Source organism: Cebus imitator, unplaced genomic scaffold (assembly GCF_001604975.1).
Source record: "Cebus imitator isolate Cc_AM_T3 unplaced genomic scaffold, Cebus_imitator-1.0 Scaffold291, whole genome shotgun sequence".
In the NCBI taxonomy this organism is placed as follows: Eukaryota; Metazoa; Chordata; class Mammalia; order Primates; family Cebidae; genus Cebus; species Cebus imitator.
The window spans coordinates 3,933,086-3,955,905 of NW_016107606.1; the positions used below are offsets into that span (position 1 = coordinate 3,933,086).

General features: G+C 46.7%; 1 protein-coding gene across 2 annotated transcripts in view; it reads right to left on the reverse strand.

Annotated features, from left to right (window-relative positions):
• The window catches only part of CCNJL (cyclin J like), a 64,536-nt gene extending 43,914 nt beyond the window's left edge, over positions 1 to 20,622 (reverse strand). Inside the window, exons 1-2 of one of the 2 annotated variants that reach the window (XM_037729077.1) lie at positions 20,568 to 20,622; positions 19,683 to 19,797 (exon numbers count right to left, since the gene is read on the reverse strand). In XM_037729077.1, the coding sequence (XP_037585005.1) occupies positions 19,683 to 19,748 (66 nt within the window). In that variant the 5' untranslated portion in view covers positions 19,749 to 19,797; positions 20,568 to 20,622. Of the gene's footprint in view, positions 1 to 19,682; positions 19,798 to 20,188; positions 20,420 to 20,567 lie in introns of those variants that run through there. The other variant, XM_017502110.2, reaches the window with a different exon arrangement.
• Positions 20,623 to 22,820: the final 2,198 nt, after the last annotated feature.

Here is a 22,820-nt window from a genome sequence, read left to right on the forward strand (position 1 = left end):
TGAGGCAGGAGAATTGCCTGAACCCAGGAGGCGGAGGTTGCGGTGAGCCGAGATCGCGCCATTGCACGCCAGCCTGGGTAACAAGAGTGAAACTCCGTAAAAAAAAAAAAAAAAAAAAGATCACCCAGTTAGTAAATGGTGAATCTGAACCTGGGTCTTCTGACTCTGCTGTCCTCTAGACACTGTGCTCTCCAAACACTGTTTTAACCCTTCATGTGATCGTTTAGGTTTGTTTGCATTTTCCTTTCAAAATAATGTTTTAGGCCAGGCGGGGTGGCTCATGCCTGTAATCCCAGCACTCTGGGAGGCCAAGGTAGGTGGATCACCTGAGGTCAGGAGTTCAAGACCAGCCTGGCCAACATGGTAAAACCCTGTCTCTACTAAAAATACAAAAAAATTAGCTGGGTGTGGTGGCACACAGCCTGTAATCCCAGCTACTCAGGAGGCTGAAATAAGAGAATTGCTTGAACCTGGGAGACAGAGGTTGCAGTGAGCTGCACTCCAGCCTGGGCAACATAGCAAGATTCCATCTCAGAAATAATAATAATAATGTTTTATTTGACTGATTATAAAATACTTAATCACTATTGGAATTTTAGAAAACACAGAGGAACACAAAGAGAATTAAAGTCACCAGCAATTCCACCAGCAGGAAAATACTGGGTGTATGTACACGTGTCGGCATACACCGGTCCAATCCTGTTTCTCTGTGCGCACACACGCCCACTTCTCTCTCTCTTATGGGACCATCTCCTCCCTTACAACTAGAACTAATGGTGCTACATGCATTTGCTATGTCCCCACACCCACCCTCCTGAGGTGGGCCCAGCACTAGCCCAAGTACCCAGGAAACTGAGGCACAGAAGTATAACTGCCAATGCCACACTGCAGGTGAGTGGTGAATCCTGGGCTTGGGTATGACAGGAGCTGGCCAGAGCTTGGGGTATAACACAACTTGAAGGGTGATAACCATTTCGTAACCAGCTCAAGGTCCAGTAAAGCAGGGCTGAGCAGCTCTCAAACACCAGCCACCAAGAGAAACCACTCTGCTCTCCTCTCATCTCCCTACCATGCTTATCTGCTTATCCCCACTGCTATCAACAACACAAGAGCCGGGGAATCCAGGCCCTGGGCTGAGACAACAGCTAGAGGAGTCTCGTCTAAGAACAAAGAGCCGCAGAGAGGTGAAGAAACACCATGTGTAACCAAGGTGACCAACAGGAAGTGGAGACAAAGGAAGCGGGGAGAAAGGCTGGTTCTTCAGAGGCTTCAGGATTACACAGCACGACCTGGGAGGCCCAGCAAGGCGGGAGGCTCATCCTCCTTCCTCTCTCTGCTCTGATTGCTTCATAAGGCCCAAGGAGGCATTTTCCGTAAAGCATCAACACCTCTGTGGGAACACTATTTCAACATTCTTGAGAGGGTGGCCGGCGGCACGTGAAGTCAACAATGCCTGAAATGTCCCTTCCTGGCTAAGTCCAGCCTGTGGCTTCCTTCCAGCAGAGTGAAAGGTAACCCCGGCACCACATCCGCAGCTGGTCCCTGTACTACTCCTGGGCAGATGGCAGGCAGGCCAGCTGCAAGTACACCTCCTCATTCCAGGAACCAGGGCCACTGCCCTTCCGGGCAAAGTCTGTGCCAAGCCCAGCCACAGCTGTCAGGGCATCCACAGTGACCACATGCCTCCTGCATGGCACTCACTGGCCCCCCCTCCATCCAACCCATGGCTCTGGGACCTCCAAACACCTCCACAGACAACATTCATGGCCCTTTTTTTCCCACTCTGTCACCCAGGCAGGACTGCAGTGGCGCGATCTCGGGTTCAAGCAATTCTCCTGCCTCAGTCTCCCAAGTAGCTGGGACTATAGGGGCGCGTCACCACATCTGACTAAATTTTGTATCTTTTTAGTAGAGATGGGATTTCACTATATTGTCCAGACTGGTCTCAAACTCCTAGCCTCGTGATCCACTCGTCTCAGCCTCCCAAAGTGCTGAGATTACAGGCCCTAGCCACAGCACCTGGCTGGTATTTTCCATTTTTACTAAAAAGAAAATAAAAAATCCAAAATAAAAATGTATTGCAATGACATGCACAGAAATGGCCACTTATGGCCTTTTTAAGACACTACAGCACCGCCCCCCCCAACTGTATTCTTTATTTCTGACAGCTTCCTTCAGGACTGCATCCCCCATACCTTCTGGAGTGGAGGACTGGGGTGCCCCTCATCCTCCCACGCCCTCTGTTATCCAGGGGAAGAGGTCCCAATGTGCCCTCCATGCTGGTTCTCTGACACAGATCCAAAAGTCCAATTCCTGGATCTCTCCGCTTTCCTCCTGGATCACTCTGTAGAGTGGCTCCAAAACTCTTCCCTCCATACCTCCAGCTCCTGGCCCCGATTTCCAGATTCCTTTTGTGGATTCTCCTGGGAGCTTCAACCCTAATGAGAAGCCCAAAATGGGACAGTAGGGTAACTGCACCACTAGCCCCTTGCTGTGGCTCGACCTCCGCTACTCATCTACAATCCAAGATTTTTCAAATGGGTTGCCAGTTGACCACATGCATCCGAATCCCTGGGGACCTATTTAAAAAGGGGGTTCCTCCCCTGTAGTGGGATGAATAGTGTTTCCCCGACAGGCTCCTGCCTACTCAAAACCTCAGAATATAACCTTTTTGAAAATGGAGTCTTTACAGATGCCATCAAGTTAAAATGAGGTCATATTGGATTAGGATGGGCGCTAATCCAGTGTCCTATGTTCTTATAGGAAGAGCAGGCAGAGACATACAGAGGGAAGATGAGGTGAAGACAGAGACGGAGGAAAAGGCCTTGGGAAGATGGAGGCAGAAATCGGAGTGATGGGGCTACAGGCCATGGAAGAGCACGGATGAAAAGGCAGCTGCGGCCAAGTGCTGGAAGAGCAGGGAAGGGTCTTCTACAGCCTTCAGAGGGGGCCTGGCCTGCTGACACCCTGATGTCAGACTTCTGGTCTCCACAACTGTGAGAGGGCCCAAGTTTGTGGCGCGTTGTCACGGCAGCCCTAGGAACCTGATACACCCTGTATTTCCTGTCTTACCGACTCAGAATTCCTGGGGATGGAGCTTTACAAGTTCTCCACTTGAGCCTGATGCTCAACTATAAGCTCCATGACACAATTTTTGTTCCTCCCTTACGTGGTGGCTAGCACAGTGTGTAGCATGCAGTTGGCTTCTAAAAACAGTATGTTAAATGCAGGAATAAACATGCACAGATATTCAGTCAGTGCCTTGGTCAGTACATTTAACTCATCCTTTTTTTTTTTCGAAGCAACTTTAATTATCAAACCAGGCAACACACACAAGGCATTGAACAGTCGCTGGCACTCAGCAGGTGCCCAATGAACGTCAATTCCCTCAACTTACTGGGCAGCGGGAGTCCTTCAACTGACAGTTTCCAGAAGTAGCCCTCCAAGAACAATGTTCACTATGAAAAAGGCTGAACAAGCTCAGCTAAGGAAAGCTACTTTGTTCCAACTAGCAAGAAACTTGAATCTTCCACTCTCTGTTGGCCAGTCCTTTTGACCTTATTGTCTAAAACCTGACAAGACTCCTCCCTTCCTCCCCTAGTTCAGATGCCATCACTTTGCGGAGGCTGCAATACCTGTAATAACTAGTCTCTGAGGCCAGGGTGCATTTCCAGGGAGCTGGCACTCCCCTCCCCACATCCTTCTTATTGCTCTCCACGGGTTCTCAGGATAAGGTGCAAACATCTAGGGAGACCTACTTCCTCAAAGCCAATGTTCCTGAAGCATCTCCCAGTCTTCCCCACAACTGACCAGGCTCCGCCTTGCAGGCCACTGATGCCTGACTCTGCTGAGCTTCCCTGGACCCTGCAGATAGATGAACTTCACACTTCTCTGCCTGGCAAACTTCTACTCATCCTTCAAACCCAACTCAAAACAGCACCTCCTCCTTGAAGCTTTTTAAGACTTCCCTGGGCAATTGGACCCATCTTTGGTACAGTGAGGGTGTGAGCTTTGGAGCTGGGCTGCCTACTAGCTGTGTGGGCTTGGGGAAGGTATGTAACTCTCTAAACTTTGCCTGTCCTATCTGTAAAATGGGGATAATTATACGACCTACCAGAAGGAGTTGCCTGAGGATTTAGCTAACGGAGGGAAGCTCAAGCTCTCAGCACAAATAAGCACCCATTAAAAGTGGACTATCTTCACTAACATTAAACGGCTATAATGGCCATTAACATATGGCTGTAGGTGGTTTTACATGACTATATCTTCAGCTATGCTAAGGGCCCCAGGGCAGGTTTTGGGTCATGGTTTCTCCTGGCAGAGCCTTCCACAGGTCTTGCAGGTTACACACGGGGCTCACTAAATGACCGCTGGATACAGCCGCTGCTTTCTGGGCCCTGTGTAACAACCAAGCCAAGAAGATGGCCCCAGGAAGTTAACCAGAGTTCTGCCTTCCCCACAGTTGAGGCCAGCAAAGCCCATCAGCGGCTGCTTGGCTTCTTCCTTCCTAACCAGAATGCTGAATCCCCTCCTCCTAAAACAACGCTCCGGAAGGTCCTGGATACCTGGGAAGATGTCCCTAGTGATCTGACAAAAATTCCTACAGAAGCCACTTCATAGCCAATTTTAAAAGTAACCATGGCTGGGTGCAGTGGCTCACACCTGTAATCCCAACACTTCGGGAGGCCAAGGTGGGAGGATCTCTTGAACCTAAGAGACAGCCTGGGCAACATAATGAGATCCCGTCTGTGTTTTAAAAAAGAAAAAAAACCAGGAGAAATAAACCCTAAAGTATTAAGGGATAATGGGGCATTATTTCTGCAACTTAGTTCAGGAAAAGACATACACATAGAGAAAAACAATGCCAGGGCAAATGTGTTTAAATGTTCACAGAACTGCACATTATGCCTGCAACTCTTCTCTAACTTTGAAATGATTTCAAAACCAAAAGTTAACACAAAAGGAGAGGCCAAAGAGAAATTTCAAAGCTGAGCCAACAGCTTTGCTCCACTCACCCCTGCCTTCTCACCTAGCTTGGTGGTTGCCCAGGGTGTCAGCTCTGCTCAAGGGGAAGTCCATGTTACACCATCACCAACTTGGAGGGTGCATTGCAAATGCCTGCTTCATGTGTGCCTTGTAGAAGGCTGGGGGGCAGGGGGATGACAACAGATCCGAAAAAAAGCAAGGCCTCAACTACCTTGCTTAAAAGGGGGACTCTGGTCAAATGCTTAACCCCTCAGATGCCACTTTTCTACCAGCATATGGTGGAGTTGCTGGTAGCCATGCTACCTACCCCACAAGACTATGTAGAGGCCGACCATGGCGGTGCGCTGTAATCCCAGCTACTCAGAAGGCTGAGGCACAAGAATCGCTTGGATCCAGGAGGCGGAGGTTGCAGACAGTGAGATGCTCCACTGCACTCCAGCCTGGGCAACAGAGAGAGGCTCTGTTCCAAAAAAAAAAAAAAAAAAAAAACCGGTTTCGACAGTGAAGTCCAGGAAGGCAATTTGTGGGCTACACAGCACAGACTTCAGTCAGATAAGGTGTCAGTGATGGGCACATTCTGCTGGAGGGGCTCTTAGGCAACAGACACTCTGCTGAGAGATGGGGAGACCCAGGGCCTGCTCCCCTGGGCCTACAGTCTGGAGAGGGAGCTAGCTCGGCATCAAATAATCACAGAAACATGTATAATTACAGATTGTGCTAAGTGCTGAAGGAATCGCCAAGGGTGCTCTGAGCACATACAAAGGTGAACCTGTCCCTGTCTGGGAGTCAGGGACGGCCTCTCTGAGGAAGTGGTATTGAGTCTATGGCTAGAAAACAGGTATATTAAAGCATATTACATTCCCACAAGAGCAGGGAAGTGCATAAACCAATCTGCCAACAACGAATTCAAGTTAAAGGACAGCATGAGGCAGTAATAGGTCAAATCCAGAATAGAGGACATTTATCAGGACAAATATCAGGACTGTTTTCTCTGAAAATCAGTGGTATGAAAAAAATATTTTCAGGCAGGGGAGGGGGCCATTAGAGAATAAAAGACTTGAGAACATTTCTGTATTTTGTATTTATTTAGTTTTTGAGACAGAGTCTTGTTCTGTCGCCCAGGATAGAGTGCAGCGGCATGTACACAGCTCACTGCAGCCCAGACCCCCATGCTCAAAGAATCCTCCCACCACAGCCTTCCAAGTAGTTGGGATTACAGATGCATGCCACCATGCCTAGCTAATATTTAATTTTTTTTTCTTTTTTTCTTTTTTTTTTTTTCTTTGGGACAGAGTTTCACTCTTGTTACCCAGGCTGGAGTGCAATGGCACGATCTCGGCTCACCGCAACCTCCGCCTCCTGGGTTCAGGCAATTCTCCTGCCTCAGCCTCCTGAGTAGCTGGGATTACAGGCACGCGCCACCATGCCCAGCTAATTTTTTTTTTTGTATTTTTTGTAGAGACGGGGTTTCACCATGTTGACCAGGTTGGTCTCAGTCTCTTGACCTCGTGATCCACCCGCCTCGGCCTCCCAAAGTGCTGGGATTACAGACTTGAGCCACCGCGCCCGGCCTTATTTAATTTTTTTGTAGTGACAGGGGCTTGCCACGTTGCTCAGGCTGGTCTCAAACTCTTCAGCTCAATGGATCCCCCTGCCTTGGCCTCCCAAAATGCTGGGATTATAGGAATGATCTGTAATGCCCAGCTTAAGAAAAATTTTTTAAAAATGTAATGCATGGACCTTATTTGGATTACGATGTGAACAAACCAACTATAAAAAAACATTTCTGAGACTACAGAGGAATGGAAAACAGAAGATATTAATAAATTATTGGTAATTTTTTAGGTGTGAAAATGACATAGTTGTTAAAAAAATAAAAGCCCTTATCAGGTAGTTGTATTTATGGGTAAAATGACACACTATCTGGGGGACAGACGAAGCAGGTGATGAAGCTGGGTGGAGGGTATGTGGGGACCCATTCTCCTGTTCCCTCCACATTTATGTGTTTTTTTAAAATTTCCATAACAAAAAGGTAAGGAAAAAACAATGGTTCACTCTAAAGAGTCAGAAGTGCTCTGAATTGCCTGGATTTTTTACAATAATCAGAAAGTCCATTGCATACCATGGCTTTCTACCACATCACATCTAAAGATTACACTGTATTTTCATGCATGGATGGACCACAGTATGGCCAATTTCCTCCCGATATGCGTTGAAGTTCTTTCCAACTTTCCTTTGTAATAACTGAATCTGTTCAATTCCTGATGCTTCTGTTCTGAATGACATCCTCTCCTTCCTCCTCGTGTCCCCCCAGTCCTCCCAAATAAATCACTTGATGACCACTTCCAGACTTAGCAGCTGGCGTCATGGCGTGGGTATTCCTATCACAAGAATGCCCAGGCCCTGGAACCATCTGCTCCAGGGACCTACAAGACACTCAGTGTCTCAGGATGATTCAAATTCTGCCTCTGAAGGATCCAGTTACCAGGGACAGCACACACTGCAATGTGGGGGCTAACAGGGAGCTGGAGGAGTTTTCCAGATAGGTCGTCTTAACGGCCCTCACCCAGCCCAATGTAGGTCTCAGGCCAGTTCCATGCTGCAGATGGGGCTCCATGCAACCTAAAGGATTCAGAGTTTCCTTTCGCCTTGCCATACTCCTGAGCACAAACTTGTCCAAACCACGGCCCATGGGCCACATGCTGCCCAGAACAGCCTTGAATGTGGCCAACACAAATTCATCAACCTTCTTAAAACATTATGAGATGTTTTTGTGATTTTTTTTTTTTTTTTTGCTCATCAGTTATTATTAGTGTTAGTGTAATCTAGGCAATTCTTCTTCCAGTGTGGCCCAGGAAAGCCAAAATATTGGATACACCTGCCTTAGTTGTTTTCCCACTTTGGGTTCTCACTCTTTTTATTTAGGTTTTTTTTTTTTTTAATTATTATACTTTAAGTTCTGGGGTACATGTGCAGAAAGTGCAGGTGTGTTACATAGGTATACACATGCCATGATGGTTTGATGCACCCATCAACTCATCATCTACATTAGGTGTTTCTCCTAATGCTATCCCTCCCCTAGCTCCCCGTCCCCTGACGGGCCCTGATATGTGATGTTCCCCTCCGTGTCCATGTGTTCTCACTGTTCAACACGCATTTATGAGTGAGAACATGCAGTGTCTGGTTTTCTGTTCTTGTGTTAGTTTTCTGACAACGATGGTATCCAGATTCATCCAGGTCCCTGCAAAGGACATGAACTCATCATTTTTTATGGCTGCATAGTATTCCAGGATGTATATGTGCCACATTTTCTTTATCTAGTCTATCATTGATGGGCATTTGGGTTGGTTCTAAGTCTTTGCTATTGTGAACAGTGCCACCGTAAACATCTGTGTGCATGTGTCTTCATAGTAGAATGATTTATAATTCTATGGCTATATACCCAGTAACGGGATTGCTGGGTCAAATGGTATTTCTATTTCGAGATCCTTGAGGAATCGCCACACTGTCTTCCAAAATGGTTGAACTAATTTACACTCCCACCAACAGTGTAAAAACATTCCTATTTCTCCACATCATCTTCAGCATCTATTGTTTCCTGACTTTTTAATGATCGCCATTCTAACTGGCATGAGGTGGTGTCTCAATGTTGTTTTGATTCGCGTTTCTCTAATCACCAGTGAAGATGAGCATTTTTTTCATAGGTTTGAAGTCAGATAGTGTGATGCCTCCAGCTTTGTCCTTTTTGCTTAGGATTGTCTTGGCTATGCAGGCTTTTTTTTTGGTTCCATATGAAATTTAAAATAGTTTTTTCCAATTCTGGGAAGAAAGTCAATGGTAGCTTAATAGGGATAACATTGAATCTATAAATTACTTTGCGCAGTATGACCATTTTCACGATATTGATTCTTCCTAACCATGAGCATGGAATGTTTTTCCATTTGTTTGTGTCCTCTCTTATTTCCTTGAGCAGTGGTTTGTAGTTCTCCTTGAAGAGGTCCTTCACATCCCTTGTAAGTTGCATTCCTAGGTATTTTATTCTCTTTATAGCAATTGTGAATGGGAGTTCACTCATGATGTGACTCACTGTTTGTCTGTTATAGGAATGCTTGTGATTTTTGCATATTGATTTTGTATCCTGAGACTTTGCTGAGGCTGTTTATCAGCTTAAGGAGATTTCGGGCTGAGACGGGGTTTTCTAAATATACAATCATGTCATCTGCAAATAGAGACAATCTGACATCCTCTTTTCCTAACTGAATACCCTTTTATTTCTTTCTCTTGCATGACTGCCCTGGCCAAAACTTCCAATCCTATGTTGAATAGGAGTGGTGAGAGAGGTGTCCCTGTCTTGTGCCGGTTTTCAAAGGGAATGCTTACTTTCAGTTTTTGCCCATTCAGTATGACATTGGCTGTGGGTTTGTCGGTTTGTCATAAATAGCTCTTATTATTTTGAGATACGTTTCATCAATATCTAGTTTATTGAGAGTTTTTAGCATGAGGAGCTGCTGAATTTTGTTAAAGTCCTTTCCTTTTTATTTATTTATTTATTTTGAGATGGAGTCTCACTCTGTTGTCTAGGCTGGAGTGCAATGGCATGATCTCGGTTCATTGCAACCTCTGCCTCCGGAGTTCAAGTGATTCTCCTGCCTCAGCCTCCTGAGTAGCTGGGATTACAGGCGCACGCCAGCATGCCCAGCTAATTTTTGTATTTTTATTAGAGATGGGGTTTCTCTATGTTGGTCAGGCTGGTCTCAAACTCCTGACCTCGTGATCCGCCCGTGTCAGCCTCCCAAAGTGCTGAGATTACAGGTATGAGCCACCACGCCCAGCCTGTCGAAGGCCTTTTCTACATCTACTGAGATAATCATATGTTTTCTGTCATTGGTTCTGTTTATGTGATGGATTATGTTTAGTGATTTGCTTATGTTGAACCAGCCTTCCATCCCAGGGATGAAGCTGACTTGATCGTGGTGAATAAGCTTTTTGATGTGCTGCTGGATTCACCCACTCTTTTTTTTTTTTTTTTTTTAAAGAGATAGGGGTCTCATTCTGGCATGATCATAGCACACTGCAACCTCGAACTCCTGGTCCCAAGTGATCCTCCTACTTCAACTTCTCTAGTAGATGGGACTATCGGTGCATGCCACCATGCCTAGCTCCTGCTTCTTTTAAATACAGCCATTCAGAGACCATTTAAATCTATTCAGATGGTACTAATTTTTTTTTAAGGGGAATATACAGGGTTAGCAGAGTTGCTGGGAAGCAGGCATTCTTTCATAACACCACGGAAGTATACTGGTGCAATCTTGTGGAAATTTATTACCTGGTAAGATGCAAGGTTCTTAAAATCATACCCTGTGATCAGAGCTTCCATTTTAGGAACTTATTCCTGAGCATACTTACAGATATAAATCAAGGATCACCATGGCAGTGCTATATAAAATCAAATGGTACACTAGAAACAACCCAAAGCGGCATTCAGTGGGGAAATGGATGAACAAATTGTTATAGACATAAAACGGAACAATAATCAGCAATAAAAAGAAATAAACTCCTGATAGACACAATGACATGGATGAATCTCAAAAGCATTACATTACATAAAAAGAGGCAGGCAGAAAGGAGTACATATATATAACTCCATTTACATGCAACGCTAAAAAAGACCAATTAATTTACAAGGACAAAAAGCAGATCAGTGATTGCCTGAGGCTGGGGGCAGGATGGGACTGATGAGGAACTTTCTAGGTTGATGGCAATGTCCCACGCCTTTTTTTTTTTTTTTGAGACAGAGTGTCTCTCTGTCGCCCAGGCTGGAGTGCAGTGGCACGATCTTCGCTCACTGCAGCCTCTGCCTCCCAGGTTCAAGTGATTCTCCTGCCTCAGCCTCCCACAGAGCTGGGATTACAGGCATGAGCCACTGCACGGGGCCAGTATTTTCCATTTTTACTTAAAAACAACAACAAAAAAAGTCAAAATAAAAATGGACTGCGATGACACACACAGAAAAAAAACACACACCAAAATGTCAACAGAGTTTGTTTCCGAGTGGTAGGATTGTGAGAGGGATTTTACTTTCTTTTGTTTGCTTGTATTCATTTTTGCCATTTCCTAAACAAATGCTGTGTCTGTGTGTGTGTGTGTGTGTGTGTGTGTGTGTGTGTGTGTGTGTGATATCTCAAAAAAAAAAAAAGAATAAGAGAAAGAGAACAGCAGAGTCACAGTGTCACCTTTTTCTGTCAGGTGCTCAGACACACTAAAGAATTGTTGGCTGCACTCCCTTTACCCGAGGGACTGTGTGATTTGGTAAGACAAAGAAGTCGTCAAGGGCAAGGGCACAGGGCCAGCTCTAAGCCTTAAATGTCCTCCCCTCCCTTAGACGGCACAGGCTTCCCCAGCCAACCAGGGTGTCCAGCCAAGTCCCTTGCCCATCCCACAGTCTGGAGGCCCTGGGGATTGATGGGGTACACCCGCATCCATTTTCTCCCTGGGACACCTGGGTGGCAGGTGGGGCAGGGATTGCTGTCCTCGTTTTGCAGAGGAAAGGAAGCCTTTGAAGGTAATTTGCTTCTGCCACAATAAGGTGCCCTGAGACCATGTCCTGACTGGGTATTGTGCATACTGAGCATTGTGGTATTCTAAGGCTTCAAGTGACAATGCCAAGTTCTGGTTCAGTTTGTCACCAGCTTCCTCCAGAATACAGGTGAAGCACTGCAGTCAGTCTCAAAGCTAGACACTATCTTTAATGGCAGCCTATCCTGTCCCCCAACCTCATTTGCGGTTTTCAATTCCTCACAATCCATCTTCCATCCTCTGTATACACCTTCTAAGGCGGCTTGAATCACCTCTGCAGGTTACACTGCAGGAAACTTCTCCTTATTCTATGAGACCCCATACCTTCATCTCCAGGAAGGGGTCATGAGGGCAGGCTGCTTAGAGTCTCACTTGAAGACCACAACCATAAGACAGCCCTATCATTAGGGAAGGAAGGAGCTTGTCAAGGCCAGTGTTTGAGTTTGAAAGATCTGAATGATACATTCCTGTAACTAAGCCGGGCGGACACATCCCACCGCCAGAGTTTGGAGCACTTTCTTATTGGTAGATCTGGGAGCATCTTGTGATTTGGGGAGAACTTCCCTTTGGGGGATGCAGAAACCCAAAAGGAGGGGAAGGGAATGGGACAACCAAGTGGAGGATGACCTACCCAAATCCTTGAGCTCTTTGATGAGTATGGACCTTGGTCACTACTTTCTATAAGGAGACAGATGTTCAGCCCTGAAGTGGGGAAATTTGAGGAATTTAGGGGAAGGAGGGAGAAAAAAATATTGATGCTGAAAGAAACGGGTGTGCCAGCTTTAGGGGTCACTAAAAAATGATGCAGTTTTGATGCAGGGGCTGAGGACGAAGCTAGAATGAAATTCTACCACTATCCAGCTGTCAGAGTCAGCAAGAGAGGGGGGCCCTCAGGTGTCCTTTTCCCTGGCAAGTTAGGGTCAGGCAATGGCAGAGGCCAAATCACATTGAGGGGAGAGGCACCACACACAGGTGAGGCCCAGGTATGGCCACCCACCAGGGCCAAATGAAGGCGACCTTCCCCTAATCATCACCCCTTTCCAATGCCCAGAGCAAGACCCATGCCCAGAGTAAGACCCACGCCCACAGAGGCTAGTTTTTCAGGGTAGTTTAGAGAGAGCACATCCCTTGGAGACTACCAAAAAACAAACTAAAACACAAGAGCCTATAGCGTCGTGGATGACAGAACCTCAATTTTCACCTGCTTTGTATTTTCATTTTTTGTTAAAATGAATATTTTAAAAATGAATTTGTGTTCAAGCCTTGATAACATCTGTGGTTTCATCTCAGACACTTACTCCTCTAAGCCTTGCAGTTTCTCATCTGTAAACTGGGGCTAATCCCAGCACTAGGGCCCAAGTGAGGAGTACATGAGATAATATATGGGACATGCTGGCATACTAGAACATGAAATCTAGAACATGCTCAATATACAGTAGCTACTAACATTATCATCCCTAAACAAAATGTTTGCTGTTCATGTTTTGGAAGATCGTTGCATAGATTCAGTCGCAAATCAAACATCTTTTATCTGTCCACTAGTTTAAGAAATGTGGCTGGCAGTGGTGGCTCATGCCTGTAATCCAGCACTCTAAGAGGCTGAGGTGGGCAGATCACCTGAGGTTAGGAGTTCGGGGCCAGCCCGGCTAACATGGCAAAACCCCGTCTCTACTAAAAATACCAAAATTATCCGGGTGTGGCGGGCGCCTGTAATCCTAGCTACTAGGGAGGCTGAAGCAAGGGAATCGCTTGAACCCGGGAGGTGGAGGTTGCAGTGAGCCAAAATCATGCCACTGCTCTCCAGCCTGGGCGACAGAGCAAGATTCTGTCTCAAAAATAAATGAATAAATAAACAAATGTGGTCTCACAGAGCTGATGAGTGTGCAATGAAGTAACCTTCAGGAAATGGAAAAAATGCATTAAGTGGCTGGTTGCTCTGCAAATCTCAAGTCTGCGCAGGATGAGAGAAGACCCCTAAGGTATCACATGACTCCCATCCTGGGAGAAGGTAAACACCCAGTGGAGGAGAAGGAGGGAGCCCCTAGCCCCTGACTCCTCGGGCCCAGGAAGATAAAGCTACCAGGTCATGTCAAGCAGAGCTTATCAACATGGCTTTGGGAGGGAGTTTTTTTCCCCCAAGAACTCCAGAAACTCCTATATTCAGAAAGTCTTCTACATACTCTAGAAGCCTTGAGTGACAGTGGTGTGTGTCTTTGCTTACTAACATAACTACTTCCTCCTAACTGGAAAGTGAAGATTATGTGTAAAATGGGCATAAATCAAAAGGAGACAAGTGCGAGTTCTATCGACTTTGCTACTCAGAAAATTTAGGAAGAAAAACGGGACCTCCTGGTAGAAGTCTGGGAGGAATTATCTAGATTTCTGTTATCTGGGCTCAACCTGCAGTTATTTTTCTAAGATCCTTAATCTGTACTTTGGTCCAGGCCAGTAAATCTGCTCTTGTGAGTAACTGCTTTTCTTTCTTTCTTTTTTATTATTATTATGATGATTATTTTTGAGACAGTCTTGCTCTGTCACCCAGGCTTAGGCTGGAGTGCAGTGGCGCGATCTTGGCTCGCTGAAACCTCTGCTTCCCAGGTTCAAGTGATTCTCTGCCACAGCCTCCTGAGTAGCTGGGACTACAGGCGTGCGCCACCACACCCAGCTAATTTTTGTATTTTTAGTAAAGATGAGTTTTCACCATGTTGACCCAGCTGGTCTCGAACTCCTGACCTCATGATCCGCCCTCCTCGGCCTCCCATAGTGGGATTACAGGCGTGAGCCACCGTGCCCAGCCTGGATAACTGCTTTTCTAACTTCCTGCCCCATGTTATCTGACAGGAGAACATGCAGGTCTGTAGCAAGCTGGGGCAGCAACCCCCAGCAACCAGATCCTCTGCTGGGCACCACAGCCAATGCTGTGGCCACACATGCAAAGAGTGTCCCGGGCGGCCAGGGGCATCTCCTGGCAGATGCCAAAAACATGATGAAGGATTCCCAGGAAGCATCCCTGCACAAGCATTCATTCACATTTCCCAGAAGAGTCCATTTGGGGCTGTCTCACTCTTTTGTGCAATCACAATGCCTGTGCCTGCATCAGGTGAGGTGGGGACACCCTAAGGTCCCCCACTGACTCAGACACTGGTCTGGGAATGCCAAGGTAACAAGGTACACCTCATACCTGCAAGGAGCTCACAGTCTAGTGGGTAGGACAAGTCACTACAGAGGGTGACAAAGATGGTGAAGGAATCAAGGATGAGGTTGGGGTCAGGACACATGGCAAAGGAAAGGCTTGAGGGACAAGGAACGTGCCCTTCAAGCTGCGTACCATCCAATGCCCTCATTCCGTCATGTATAACCAGAACTCATCAAAATCTATTAGTTCTTGGATTCAATACCTTATTAATACCCATTAATTTTAAACTTAGGTGGACGTGTCTTTCAAGAAAAAAACAAGTAGCCCCGAGTTTTAGTCTGGACAGACCTGGCACAGACTTGGTCACCAGAAAAACATCACTAACAGCCTCCTCACTGGTGACGCCAGCCTGGTGACAATCTGCTCCTCCTTTTGGTTCAGAGAAGACGGTCAAGGGGCACCCAGGTGGCAAGTAAGAAACCCCGCATCCCTGTACTGCCTGGCACCCCCATCCCCAGCAGAAAGGTCAGAGGAGAGGAGCTGAAGGGAGCAGGTTCTAGGTGGGCTTCTGCAGACGCAACAGGGACAGGACGGAGGATCCAGGAGGAACTGAAGGGCTGAACATGGGATAAAGGTGGCTACAGAAAGGAGAGGGAGAGATTTCTCCAGAGCAATTTGGGCAGGAGGAGGGTTCAACTCCCCACACTCACCCATCGGAATGCCAGGTTGCTTAGAGGGTCTTGCCAATGGGGTCTCACTCCCGGGTCTCAGCCCTCAACAGACACATAATGTTTGGCAAACTCCTCCTTCTCCCAACTTCAATCTCATCACAGGACCAATGGTCCAATGGCAGTGCCTATCTTACAAGGATTACCTATAACATCTGTGGACCCTCTGGAGGGTGGTCACAAACTCTAAGCCTTATTCTGAGCAGCACTATGTGAACGGGCTATGAGTGTCTTGCAGCAACCCCAAGTGGAGAGGCACAATGCCTGCCAAGTACCCACCACGCATCTCCCACTGTCACACTGTTCTTTTTTTTTTTTTTTTTTTTTTGAGGGAGAGTTTTTCTTTTTTTCCAGGTTTGTTTGCCGTGGCACAATCTCAGCTCACTGCAACCTCCAACTCCCTGGTTCAAGCCATTCTCCTACCTCAGCCTCCAGAGTAGCTGGGATTACAGGTACACGCCACCATGCCCAGCTAATTTTTATATTTTTAGTACAGACGAGGTTTCACCATGTTAGCCAGGATGGTCTTGATCTCCCGACCTCGTGATCCACCCATGTCGGCCTCCCAAATTGCTGGGATTACAGATGTGAGTCACAGCACCCAGCCTCAACACTGTTCTTAAGTTCTCTCACTTAATGCCAACATTGCTGTAAAACATTTCTCCCAGCTTACAGAACAGAAAAGCAAAGACTGACTTATTCATTCTCCTTGCCATTCCATACACATTGGGAGGCTGTGTTCAAGGCACTGAGACCCCAGCACAGAACAAGGCAGACACAGGCCTCTTCTCATGCAGCATGTATTCTAGTGTGGGAAGAAAGGCAGCAAACAACAAATAACTTGGTAAATGCTAGGAAGAAAAAACAAGGTGATTTAATAGAGTGACGTTAATAGAGAGGCAGTAATAGATTAAGGGAGGCAAGCAACCATGTGGCAGTCTGAGAAACACAGAAACCAAAGAGAGGAAACAGCCAGTGCAAAGGCCCTGAGACGTGAACAAGCTTGACTTACTCCAGGAACAGGAAAGAGGTCAGTGTGGCTCAAGAGCAAGGGAATGGAGGGTGGGGGCTAGGAGGGGTAGGAGACAAGGTCAGAGAGCAGACCAGGGCCAGACTGTGCTAGGTATTCCAAGCAGTTGTAAGGACAGGGAATTTTACTGTAAGTGCAGTGGGATGACATTGGAGGTCTTTAAGCAGAGAATGATACAATCTAAATTCTGGCTATTCTGGGAGGAATGGACGACAGGGGCCAGATTTAGAGAAGTTGAATGAGCAGCTCAGGGTTTCACTTCCATCACTAGTGGGCAGGCAATACCAAGACTTGTTTCCATGGTGTCAAGTTTTTGATATCCTGTAGTATGATGCTCGACTGGAATCTCCTATCTGACAAAGTGGGGCTCCCACTGTCTCAGTGATCTCAGCTTCGCCGCCTGTGTCGGTCACGTGAGGATAACTGCTTGTGGTTCTATGGTAACAGTTACACAGCATATACGTAAACATGCTTTGTATTCACCTGGCAACATGCAACAAAGAGTGTCTACTGTATGCCAGGCACTTGTAAAGTTGTTCTATAGTGTTAGAAACACATTATAAGAGTAGATATTTGATTGAAAAACAAAATTTACCCTGTCTGGGTAAAACAAAAGGACAGCCCTCATTCCTCAAGAAAGGCGAGGCTAGTATGGCTACCAAGTTCCCCTAGTCTTCGCTCTTCTTGCCAAGCTCCATGAAGCCAAATTTTTGAAGAAGCATTTTCCTCTTTGAAGAGGGAGAGGAAATAAAGAAGAGCAATTAGCAGTATTTTGAGGAGATGGGACATTGTAACCAAAGGAACTTGGGATTTGCCTTAATAAGGCCAGCTTTAAATCAAGGTTGACCTTGGGCATCAGTCCTTGGGTGAGCTTTCTATTTCTAACCGGCAAAACTGGGACAAACCCATCTTTGGGTGCGCCACCCAATAGTAAACTCACATGACACTATGACATGGCTAAAGCGGTAAATGGAGAACTGCCTTTCCTGCTTCTTTGAGCAGCTGAAGGAACACTCAGGACATCCTCCCTTATATTTAAAAGGTTGGGCATTCTCAGGTAACTAAACAAATGGCATTTATTGCTCTCAGAAACCCATCCTTGCAGAAAGGGTCAAACCAGGTCGAAGTTGTTCCTCCTAAGCTATGAACAGAAATGACAACACTTGAGCCTATGATTAACAAGGAAGCCCAATTTCCATGGCAGTCCTCACTAACTCCATTCAGCCATTACCTCCAGAAAAGGACCAGAACCATACTGCCTGGTCCACATCCCCTACCACTTCCCTTATATTTCAACTGAACCAACAAGACTTGTCCAGATGCCTAGAATGTACTACGCCTTGGCCACTCTGTTCTGGGAAGAGCAAGGGAACACAGAAAAGCTCTTGTGCAGATGCCTAGAATGTACTACAAGATTTCCTCTTGTCCAGATGCCTAGAATGTACTACGCCTTGGCCACTCTGTTCTGGGAAGAGCAAGGGAACACAGAAAAGCTTCTTGTGCAGATGCCTAGAATGTACTACAAGATTTCCTCTTGTCCAGATGCCTAGAATGTACTACGCCTTGGCCACTCTGTTCTGGGAAGAGCAAGGGAACACAGAAAAGCTTCTTGTGCAGATGCCTAGAATGTACTACAAGATTTCCTCTTGTCCAGATGCCTAGAATGTACTACACCTTGGCGACTCTGTTCTGGGAAAAAGACGAAGGGAGCAGAGAAAAGCTAAGGCCTTGCTGAGCAATGCAGGACAGAGACAGATCAGCAGGCACAGAAAGAAAAGAAAACAGCATTAATCTGACTGGAAGGCAGCTACTCAACGAGGGCAAAACACTAAGGAGCCGGTGACCCTTTATTTAAGCAGGGCTCCTCCAGACACTCGGTACAAATGCACTGACTGTGAAACCTGCGTGGGAACTCGAGTACCGCACTAGGAAGACCTTTTCCTCCCTGTCTTGGGCTCAGTAGTGTCCCCCCAAGTCTGAAATCTGTCAATCTGAAACTTCAGAATGTGACCTTACTTGGAAATGGAGTTTTTTCAGATGTAAATTATGATGACATCACATTGGATTACGGTGGGTTCTACTCCAATGACTGGGTAACCTTGTAAGAAGAGAAAACAGACACACAGATAGAGCCATATGACAGTGGAGGCAGAGACTGGAATGATGTACCTACAAGCCAAGGAATGCCAAGGATGACCAAGCACCAGCAAACCTAAGAAGGAAGAAGCAAACATCCTCCTCTAGAGCCTTTTGAGAGTCCTGGCCCTGCTAACACCTTGATCTGGGATCTTCGGCTTCCAAAGCGGAAATAAATTTCTGCTGCTTTAAGCCATCCAGTTTGTGGTACTTTGCAATGGCAGCCCTAGGAAACCAATCCATTCCCCACTTCACACCTGTTACCCAAACCACCCCTTGCCAGGCTCAACCGGGGGGGCTGGAGGCAAGTCACACAGGCCATGCCTCCAGCCCACCTGGATTCTTCCACCTTCCCAATGCCCCTCAGCTCTTCTCTCTTCGAGGGGAGGGGTGTGCAGAATCACATTTCAGTTGCTGCCACCCATCTTCTGCCACAGGAGACAAACCCGCAGGGGAGTTTTTGTTTTCATCCCTCAGCCTCCCAGTTTTGTAGCCTCTTTCAATTACACTGGTGTTCCCTACATTTCATTTGGTCCCATTCCAGATATATACATAGATACATGTTTTTGGCCATAACCATATATTCCCTGTACTACCACTCATCTTTATACAAAGATATACAAAAAGTCACTACTTTTACTCAAAATAAATGTTTTAAGAGAAACTGCTGTATAATTATCACAATAAATGGAAAATCGGAAACGCAGAGCTTGTTAGGTATATACACATTCTTAAATTACACATAAGAATAAATGCACAATATTTTTAAAAGACCCATTCATGTATGGTTTAAAATAACCTAGGGTGGCAATACTATAGGAAATACTGCCTTAGAGGTACAGTGGCTATCTGACTAGTTGGCCCAGAGTTCTGAGCTCCTAATCAAAAAAATCAACTTCAATCTCTCCAGTCTCTCGTCTCTAACCCCCGTTCCCCAATTCCACCCAGACACTCGGAAGAAGGTAAAGGGTAGGAGGAAAGAAAGGCAGCCGGGAGTTCTGAGTTCCCACGCGGGCGACCTGAGAACACGAAGTCGAGACTGAAGGAGACTACCCAGTCCTGCGAGTGACAAGGGCAGGGAGGGACTGACCTTCTCGCGCAGGGTGCAGTGGACGTCCGAGGCGACGCGCCCTTCCCACCACGGCTCATCCATCATTGCGTATGCAGCGCCGCGATCCGAGGCTACCCGGCTCTCAGGGCGCACCCTGCATGGACACGGGCAACTTCAGCGGCCGGAGCGCGCCCCCGGCTCCGACCCCCGGTATCCCTAACCTCGCTCGCCCCCGGCCCCGGGCCCGGGCGGGTGTCCCCTCCTGCGCCGCTCTGAGGAGCGGGCAGTCGCCTCCTGTCCGGGGAAGACTGCGGTGCCCCCTCCCCTCAGCTCGCCGGACACGGGGCGATGTGGAGCTGTGCAACAACTTGCAGAATTTTTATCTTCCCTTTTCCAAAAGTTGCAGAGAAAGTTGCCGACTCCGCTAGCTCGCTCAAGGCTGGGGCTCTGGCGGCGGCCACCGGCTCGCCGTCCGCAACTCCTCCCCCGCCGCCCAGCCTTTGTCCTGCTCCCACATCCTGCCCTCGAGCCGGGGCGAAACTCACGCATCCTCACTGGGCGTGGGGGCTGCGGGCGCCGGGCCCCTCCCAGGGCCGACGCAGCTGTGCCTTCTGGTGCCTGCCGGCGGCTGGACCCTCGCCCGGGGCGCCCCGCACTCCCGACGGCCGCCTCCGCAGCCCGGCTAGTCCCAGCCGCCGCCGCGCCCCTGCGTGCGCTCGGGTCCCGCCGCGGCTCGCAGGCTCCCTGCCGCCGGGGGCCTCCCTCCTTCGCTGGGGGAATTGGGGGCCGGGCCTCGCGCATGCGCTGCCGGAGCCCCGCGCCCCGCGGGGCGGGGGGCTGGGAATTGGAGCCTTTCTTTGCCAACTCTGGCTCCGCTTCCTGCCTTCCCTCCTCCCTCGCTTCGGCAGAAAGCTTCCCTCTCACCTTCGTTGAGACTAGCGGTGGCCTTCTGGGCACCCCGCCGGCTTGCGCGGGGAGCAAAGGGACCGCGGCGCCACCTGCGCGCACCACGCGTGAAACGCGCGGGCTGGAGGCCCCCAGAAAGTTCTGCCTTCCGCGCGCACTGCTCTAGCCATCCTTACGTCGGTTCCACCTGTTTTTCTTTCTCTCTCTTTTTTATTTTTTGTTTGTTTTTCTCTTCTTGTAAACCTGTCCTGCCTTGAGGAGGTAGATTTCCAAACGGACAATTCCTGCGAAAGCTGCGGAAAAACCACCTGTGTTCACCCGGAGTCCCTAATTCTAAAGGAGCCTAAGTCGCTGGTATTTGCTGTGCTCCTACCGAATACTTCTCCACGCCTCATATTGAAGGAAAACTAGTTTTTGTTTTGGTTTTGTTTTGGTTTGTTTTTTTTTCCGGGTCGTCCGGTAGATGGAAAACATTGTCGTTTTAATTCAGTTGCTTTTGGAAGGTCATTCTTTTAAGTTAGCCCATCTGATGGCATAGTATTGGGTTATCCTGTTGACGGATTGATTTTTGTGTTAGTTTTAGAGATTCGAAAATTTGGAATCAAATCCACCTACCAACTGGGTGATTTTTATCAAGTTCCTTAAATTCGGAGCTTGGAATCCGTCGTGTAAAATGGGAATAAAAGTTGCACGAACCTGCTGGAAATTAAATGAAATAATGTGTGTAGAAGGATAATCACTATACCGGTTATAAAGTGAACACTCAATAAATAACTGCTACTGAAGAGCCTTTAGTTTCTAAGTGCTTTCCTGCACATAAAGACCTATCTGGAAAAAAAATTAAATCAGTGTTGATAACCTTCACCTGGACCTTGAAGAGCAGTTTTAATGTAAAGAAAAAAAAAAAAACAACTATTTGAAAAGTGTAAAATACCTAAAAAATAAACTGAATAAATGTGCAGGCGCTCTTAAGACATTACAAAGGTCGAAACATAATAAGGAAGGCTAGAGGGAATAGAATCACAAAGACCAACTTAACCCAAATTACTCTATTTAATAAAATTTTAATGGTGGTGGGTAGATTGGGGGAGGGAGCACTTAACATTTTTTCTAACATTCAAATGGGAGAATATCTGTGAGAAAAGCTAGGAAATGTATTTTTTAAAAATGGGGGGGATAGCCAGACTTGGTGGCTCACGCCTGTAATCCCAGCACCTTGGGAGGCCAAGGCGGGCAGATCACCTGAGGTCAGGAGTTCGAGATCAGTCTGGCTAACATGTTGAAACCCCGTTTCTACTAAAAATACAAAACATTAGTCGGGCATGGGGGTGCTCACCTGTAATCCCAGCTACTTGGGAGGCTGAGGCAGGAGAATTGATTGAACCTGGAGATTTAGGTTGCAGTAAGCCGATATCTCGCCATTGCATTCCAGCTTGGGCAACGAGCAAAACTCCATCTCAAAAAGGCGAACAAAACAAAACAAAACAAACACGGGGGGGATAGACCTGGATTATCAAATCTTAAGGCATATTGCAACACTATAGTTAAAACTGTGTAGTGTTGACACAAGAATGGATGCATTAAGCTTCAGTGGAATAACTGAAAGTCTAGGAACATTTAATATACTTAAAAATTCACCGTATGATGAAGAGGGCATTTCACTTTTGTGGGGAAAAGGACAAATGGCTAAATTCTTTAATAAATTAGGTTGGGGAAATTCATTAGGAAAAAAAGTAAAACTAAGGACTTGTTTAAATATCACCAAAATAAATATAAGAACTCAGAAAACTACAAAGAAACAAATCACAAAAGAATTAGATGGAAACATACAGGAATTATACCGTGGGGAAGGCCTAGGTATTAAGGCGTGGGAGGAAACCAAAGGCAAGGGTGAGTAGACATATTTGAATAAATATGCAAGATCTAGATACATCAAATATCATTACCAAAAAGACAAATGACAAATTTGAGAAAATGTCTTTTAACAAATGTGATAAAAGATTGATGTTACTGTCTAGACCTCTGATAAACCAGTATTTAAAACATTAACACCCTACCTGCAGAAATGGGTGCAGGACATGAATAGGTATGCTGTCAAAGAGGGAATTCATATGGGTAGATGTTATTTTTAAAATGCTCATACTCCCCAGCACACAAAATTAAAAGCTTTTTTTAACCACTGTGCACATATAGATAGATAGATGCATAGATATATATCTATATATTCTAAGTTCTACGCCTACAAGTGAGAGTGCACCTATAAGCAGGAGT